Consider the following 8,202-nt stretch of genomic DNA (forward strand, 5'->3'; position numbering starts at 1 on the left):
TAGTCATATAATTCATATTCCTTTCTTATATAACCATATAATTCATATTCCTTTCTTATATAATCACTTAATATAAAATTATTTTATTCCATAAATTTTTAAATAATATAAATTGTAAGCAAATATTATACATTATACATATTAATGGATAATTCAAATAAAAATGAAATCATTGATAAGATATAATTAAAAAATATTACATTATGGTAAAACTTAGTTTAATTTCTACATAAATATTCAATTTTTAGGATTAGTATGTTGCTCCCATACTAAATTATTGTTGTAATATATACGAAAATTAATTTATTAAAATTATACACCAAAATTAAAATATAAAATTAATATTATAAAAATATTACATAAAAAGTATAAGTAATTATAAAATTTATAATATGTTAAATTAAAAGTATTATATAATAAAAGATAATAATAAAATATTGATGAATAGTAATAGTGTTGATGAATAGTTGTTGCGGCCAAACGCACACGTAAGTATACGCGGTCGTCAAGTAATAAAGTGACTAAAAGTCGGATGTCGAACCCACGAGGACTTATGATTAACTATTGACTAAAAATCTCAAATATCTACTATTTACTGCTTGACTTATATCGTATGGTAAAAAAAAAAAAGGAAGATCAACTTCATTTTCCTTTAACCAACTCAGAGTCCGTTGTTGATCGACTTCTGTAAGCCTTTTAATCATACTCATACTATTATTACTGCATGTAACTTCCACAAAATCTCTCTGCAATTTCTTGAAATTTCAATCCCCAATTCCTATCAAAATTATTTCCGTTTCACCCATAAAAGGAAAATATTTCTGAATTCACTGTACCCATTCAGTTCAATTTTTTTCTTATAACAGATGCATTTGTGTTTATCCATAAAATTGTGAAGTGGGTATTAATCACAAAGACGAGCAAAGGAAGATCAAGAAATTGGTTGAAATGGATCGTATCAGTGGCTTACCAGATGGTATTATGATCGCTATACTTTGTTTTCTTGACACTAAAACTGCTGTAAGGACATCAGTATTGTCGAAAAGATGGAAATTGGTTTGGACTTCACTCCCTGTTCTTGATTTCAAGAATGTTGCTTCTTATTCCGGCTTTCCTAATTCACAAATGAAATTCATCTTCTTTGTTAGACATGTTCTTGCTCGTCGTTGTAATTCTCAACTTGTTAAGCTTAGGCTTTCTGTGTACGATATGGTTTACTCATCTTTCAGTAAAGAATGTATGACTTATGCTGCTGATCATAGAGTTAAAAATCTCATTATCTCTGCATTTACTACTAATAACCCCGTGTTTATACCAACTTGCTTGCTCTCTTCTCAATTTCTTGAAGTCTTGGAACTCAACTGTGCGATTCGTAATAGTATTGCATTGCCAAAAAGTTGGACCTTTGCCAACTTGAAGTATCTCAAGTTGAAGAATTTTGTGTTTAGTGATGACAACTTTGATGATGGGAAAATCTTTTCTGGATGTCCTAAGCTTGAGAGTGTGATTTTGTGCAAATGTGCAATTAGGGGTAAAGGTAAACTTAAGGAATTGGAAATGAAATGCTTGGAGTTAAAGAATTTGGAGATATTATATTGGAGGAGTCCTTTGAGTTGTTATGAAATACATAGGATTAATGTGATTGCTCCAAAGCTTTCGTCTTTTGTGTTTAAAGGGCATGTTGCTAAGGTGTGTTTTAAGGAGGATTTGGGTTGTTTAGATAGAGTTTGTATTGACTTGCGGTATCCTAAATGGAACTCTGCTGAAGATCGAAAGAGATGGACTGGTGAATGCTTTATGACCATGCTTGGACAATTCTGTAGCGCGAGGTTTCTATCTTTGTCCATTGACACCATTGAGGTAACAATAAGACCTTCCCTTTTCTTCTTTTTCTTGTTTAGTGTGTGTCGGGAGAAGGGGTTCTAATCTCATTTAACAAGACAATAATCTTTCTGTATTTTGACCAAACAAATGTTTATAAAGGTGCTAGTGAAGTCATTCATCACCTTGCATTTTTATCGGAAAAGAGAACGCTGTGTGTTATCCGTCTTTGTTTGTCTATGGAAGGGGGAGGGATATTGGGAGTTGGGTGGGCTAGTTGAAGAATTTGCTCACTGATTGAAGTGATTATGTGTATGCCTAGGCTCTCTCTGCTATTTCTGGAATACGTGAATATGTTACTTTTGGCAATTTGAGGCATATAAAGTTCATAACTGAGGATAGATCTTCATCAGTAACTATGCCCATTAATGCTGTTGCTGACATACTGAAGCGCACCGCTGACGGATACTTGGTGTTCAACGCGTCCGAGGTACTAAACCATGATAGAAACTCGTGTTATTATTTCAATCTCTTTTTCATATTTTACTTTTCTCTTTTGATCTTTTGAGTTTGATATCTCAAATTTCTAGTAGAAGCCCTTTCCTGAAGTTCAAAATGAGGGACTTAGAGTGACCTTAATATGCAGAAATATCTTCATGAGCAGTTTTTCATTGGAAAAAAGCTTGTGGCATCTTATTTGAGGGTGGTTTCCATTGGATTAGGGGTTCTTTACTTGTGTATGAACTTCGAGTGACTTCTGTAATTTTGTATCTCAACTTCATTACGTGATAGAGATTCTACTCCTATTTAGTAGAATCCTTCTCCATTCTGATTCTACTAAATAGGAGTACTGTTTATCGACTTTCTTATATTCTCGTAGCTGAGCTGCTGATAGATATAGCAACTTGGCTTGGATTTGATTTTCCTAAGATGGCAATTAGCTCGCATTCTCCTTCTCCTCTCTATTAAATATTATGTATCGACTTTTTTAGATTCTTTTAATTTGAGCAGCTTATTGATATAGCAACTTGGCTAGAATTTGGTTTTCCTAAGATGGTAATTAGCTTATATTATCCTTCTCTGCTCTATTAAATACTGTTTGTCGACTTATTAGATTCTTGTAATTTGAGCAGCTTGTTGATATAGCAACTTGGCTTTTGAATTTGGTTTTCCTTTCTAATTTATTGTTGCACTACTTAGATTGCATATAAATTAATTATTTAGACGTTATACTGATCTCCAACTGACCTATTTTGATTTCAAATTGTAGGATAACAAACTATCCACCCGTGGCGAATCATCACATTCAGATGGAAGAAAAGTGAAGAAGGATAGCAACATCATTGATGTACCTATACATCTTATGTCCTACTTACTGGAAATTGCTCCTCGTGCAGAATCTTTGACAGTTGAATTTACTAAGGTGGTAATACTTACATACCTCTTCATTCTTTGCTCTTTTAAGAAGCAGATACTGGAACAAGGAAAAAAATAACTACTCAAGATTATAAGTTTGAAAAGGACATGCTTTTTCTTTGTTATCATTTTAAAAATAGGTATTAATTTGATTTCAGGAATCGTTTGAATGTGTTGGAGTAAGAAGTCATGGGGAAGAGTAGCTTGATATACCAAGATTCAAGAAATGTAGGTCCACTGTCTAATTTTGTCGCGAAAGACACATGTAATGTCCTCATGCTCAATCTTATTCATTTTCTGAAAGAATAACACATTCTTGAAATACAACCTTTTGGTTTCATGTGTTTACATGTATGGTTCAGTTCGGTTATCAAAAAATACATGGCTTAGATAACTGTAATGTCTGTTACTTCAATCAGGTTTTTTGTAAAGCAAATATTGTGAATTAAACCATAATGAAGAAGGTGTGCTGCATATTAGGTTCTTCTCTACGTCTTCCTTAAAACATGCTAGCGCATAGCGCAGTATATGTTTTCTTGCTGTCAGTTTATTGGAGTTAGTTTACAATCTGTTCATACCAATATATAAGTTCCTGTTAGAATAAAAGATTTGTATGAGATGAAGCAAAACCACATATTCTGTACCTCAACTATCTCATGGTATATGAATGTTCTGGGGCAAAGGAGAGGGAGAAAATGAAGGACCTATAGTCAAGTTTTGCTTCTTCTATTCTATATTGTTGGTTCCTTATTTTCCTTTTTTAGATGTCCATAATTTGTTTTGTTTTCTATAAACAGGAAGTATCCGATATTACTCTTTTTACATGATTATATGTCATCCCACACCTTATTAGTATTAAATTTGGAAAATTGATATCAAAATTTTTGTTTGTATCCCACTTTTTGATCCGCGAGTAGCATTTCCTTTCACTGAGGAATGGGCGGATGCTTTAACATGCACTTGAGTCAAGAGATTCTTCTCCCTAAGTAGCATTCTTGTAAGTAAAGAAGGAGTTCTCCTGTCTCTGAAAATACTATGTGAAAATGAGCAAACAACTCAATCTGGGGTGTAGGGATGTCTGGTGATTTTTGCACTCTTTGGCAAAATTCTTTTCTTTTTTTATATTTAGAATTCAAGTTTGAATATTACACATATTATTTTAACATGTTACATATTTGGCTGGTGATGCTCATATTTTTATTTAATATATGGTATATGTGATAAACCTCATACCATATATTAATGGTATATGTCAAATATACCGTATGTATTTAAAGTTATAAGCTTTATGAATTATGCATGGTATAGTTTATTTATATACATGTATTATACTATACTATATGGTATAATAAAAAGATATTAAGGATATATATGGTGATAAAGTAGTATAAACATTATTATTCAAACAAAATAAATAACATATAATTTGTATAATGTATAGTTATGTATATTACACCAAATGTATACCATAAAAAGAAAAAAAGAAAAAACATTATAGAATCTATAGAATTGAATTATAATCCCCCCCCCCCCCCCAAGGAATCTATTTATTCTTCTTTCTTTTTCAGATTAATCTTTCTTCGATTTGGGAATACTATTTTTGCTGATATTCTATGTATTCATGCTCGTTTTTATCAATTTTGGTCAATAGTGATGATGATGATGATGATAGAAGTATAATGGTAGAGAAGATGATAGAATTGTTAATGGTGGCTATGGTTTTGAAAGGGGATAAAGTTATGGAGGAAAGAGAAAAGTGAAAAAGAATAAAAAGGGATCCTTAATTTAGAGGGATCAATTTTTTAAAAACTTTTATAGGATTTTTTGTTAAAATGCTAAAAATGTTACTCCTATTAAACTTGATTATTTTGAAAATTTCAAAAAATTGTATCAATTATACAAATGAATTCTTTTAAGCTGACACAACAGGTAGAAGTAACTTTAAAATAATGAGTTGGTACTCTCATCCTCAAGTACTTTCCCCCAAACCCCCCCCCCCCCCCAAAGTGCTATTTGTCATATTCTTACTTATGTGGCATTCCAAGAAGCAAAAGGCCAAGTAAAGCTTTCTAATTATTCAAAAGTAACATGTTCTAACACTTAATATGGGTCTTTGTCATAGATTCAAGGCTTAATAAATTAATATTTGTATGTGTAAGGGCTTCTACTGCCAGAAACTATTTATATTTGGTAACCGAAAAGTGTATAAAATTTGTATAATTTTTGTATATAACATACATAATATATATATATACAAAAAATATACAATTTTTCGACTATTATTTTTAAAATGCTATACAGTGTCAGTTTTCCTTTGTTATTCCACGAGTTTTCTAACATATACTTTTGGTCGATCAAAACACATATTTTAAACACATATGACTTCATGTGTTTTTAATTGCATTGATGTGGATAACACATCACATATATAATGACATTGCATCATTTGTATATCTTCCCGCGTTATTTAAATTATATTATATTTAATCCTATGTACTCCTAGAATTCTTATGCGTTCTTCACTTTTTTATCTCACAAAAAAAAAAGATTTTCTAAAATTTTTCATTTTCATTTTATAATTATGATAGATTTTGTCTTAAATAGCATAAATAAGATTCTTTTTGCTTCTTGAATGTTTAGTATTCAATTAAATTTAAAAGAAATTTAACTAAGCGAATAGAATTTAAATTTGTCATGGAATGTAAAAAGAAGTAAATTTTACTCTAAACGTAGTCAAGATATCATTTAATATTAATACCATATAGAGAGGGTTTATATTCAAGTTTGTGGTTGAAATATTGGGCTTTATACTCAAAAATAAAGGACAAAAAATTGAAACCAGAGTTTGAGCCTTTAAAAAGTTAACATATGGGTCATATACAAGATACATGCGTCCTTTTTTATAATAGTAATGTTCAGAATAAGCGCTCTCCACTTCCAACCAAGAGGTTGTGAGTTCGAGTCACCCCAAAAGCAAGGTGGAAGTTCTTAGAGGGAAGGATGCCGAGGGTCTATTGGAAACAGCCTATCTTCCCCAGGATAGAGGTAAGGTCTGCGTACACACTACCCTCCCCAGACCCCACTAATGGGATTATTATGAGTTGTTGTTGTTGTTGTAATGTTCAGAATAATTTGTGTACAACTCAAATAATTCACTTGATATACGTTAATTACCTTCTATTAACACATATACCAAGTAATTATGTTCATCAACAATACTTAGAGTCTTAGACAAATAACCAATCACATTTTTTTTTTGTCCTCCGCTGAGATTTAAACTTTGAGCTTGTACCATCAACTTCAGCTCCGTTCACCAATAGTGGCACAATACTGCTGCACAAGACATGAAGACAAGACTTTTTTTTCCATCCAAAAGACAAAACCATAAGTGGATTTGCTTCCATTGTTCAAAACTAGTGTTTTAAAAGGCGTGGGCAAGAGGCGAGGTGAAAACTCTGAGGCACGAGGCACAAGCCCGGCCATAGATATTTAATTTTTAGTATTTTATAAATAAATAAAATAAATATATAAATAAACAATATATTAAAATTGTAAAAATATAATAAAATTATATATATATATATATATATATATATATATATATATATATATATATATATATATATATATATATATATACATACTAACATGAGCACAGTGAAATGATGCATTACACCTAAAATTAATAACAAGTCATCAAATAACCATTATTATCCTTAGCCCCACGGTGGGCGCCAAATTGTTTACCCGAAAAACGGATAGAGTTGAATTTGTATGTAGTTCTAAGGATATGTGATATAGCTTGATACAAATCGTAGGGATAAATAGAAATATCAAATATGGATTGCAAAGAATGCAAAATAAACAAGGTTGGAAAGAAGAAGATTTTTAGGACTAAGCACAGTGAATCAATTAATGAAACTTAAAAGAATAATCCTTGAATATATGAGAATATGGTGCTTGAATTACAATGTAAGCAAAAAATTATCCTCTAGAGAAAGGTAGCCATCCTCTTTATAGTGGAGAATCCTACTTTAGATATAATTAAAAATACATAGTAGAAAACCCATGATAAATCAGTTTTTCCCTAATTTCTGCAGAGATTCTCTCCCTTAGTGTGTTTGCAACGGCTCTTGTCTGTGAGCTCGAGCTCGATCGGCCTTGGTGCTAGTCGGTATTGTTTCTAGAGCTCGATTCGGACCCGAGCTCGATAATGATTTCGAACTCGGTGTTTGACCTATACCTGAAATCTGAAGCTTGTTTGTACCATCTTCGGAACCCATCTCGATATTACGAAGTCTTTCTTCGATCCATTATGTTTCGACCTCGATCAATCGTACGAAGGCTGAAATCTATTTCGACCATATACAGATAGTTCCCTCGTTTCTCGAGAAGGATGTGGTGAGAAACGACATGATTTCTCAATGGCTCGATTGGATTATAAGCTGAAGTTCACATTGGGCTCGATCATGACGCACGTGATAGCTGTCCCGTCGATTTAGTTTTTCAAGGCATTTAATGCATGTCATACGGTAGTCGGCCACCGCTGATATTGAACCGCAATTGCTTTAACCTATAAATAGCCCTTCCTTTTACCGTTTACCACTTTTACATCTTCAATCTTCCAAATTTCCCAAGTTTTTTTTTTCATACCCTCTGAGTTTGTTCGCAAATTTGTGATTCCTTTTTGCAAAAGCCCTTCTTCAAAATTACCAAATCTTTGTCACTTTCTTCTATTCTCGACCTTTAAATTCAAAAATGGCGAAAACATCACAAACCATTCCTCAGAAAGAGAAAACTTCATCTTCACAGTCTACTGCCGACGAAACACTGGTAGAGCCACGGCCTGAGGAGTGCGTTCCTGGGGCGTGTGCTCTTATCTCTGATTTTAAGGTCGATAAAGGCTCATCGGTTCTCGGCTAATGTGAGCCAGTATCGAGGTACATGTATTCGATAACCGAGAGG

The 8,202-nt window shown here is 32.4% G+C and overlaps 1 protein-coding gene across 2 annotated transcripts; it reads left to right on the forward strand.

Moving 5' to 3' along the window:
• Window positions 1-563: 563 nt before the first annotated feature.
• On the forward strand, window positions 564-3,689 carry LOC107813039 (F-box/LRR-repeat protein 25-like). 2 transcript variants are annotated; one of them, XM_016638246.2, is made up of 4 exons: window positions 564-1,860; window positions 2,144-2,311; window positions 3,092-3,244; window positions 3,396-3,689. In XM_016638246.2, exons 1-4 carry the CDS (start codon window positions 949-951, stop codon window positions 3,438-3,440), a joined length of 1,278 nt encoding a protein of 425 aa, XP_016493732.1. In that variant the 5' UTR covers window positions 564-948; the 3' UTR covers window positions 3,441-3,689. The 2 variants fall into 2 exon arrangements, with proteins under 2 accessions (XP_016493732.1, XP_075101223.1); XM_075245122.1 differs by lacking the exon at window positions 2,144-2,311 and having other exon boundaries at window positions 592-1,860.
• Window positions 3,690-8,202: the final 4,513 nt, after the last annotated feature.

Source organism: Nicotiana tabacum, chromosome 22 (genome assembly GCF_000715075.1).
Source record: "Nicotiana tabacum cultivar K326 chromosome 22, ASM71507v2, whole genome shotgun sequence".
Lineage (NCBI taxonomy): Eukaryota > Viridiplantae > Streptophyta > Magnoliopsida > Solanales > Solanaceae > Nicotiana > Nicotiana tabacum.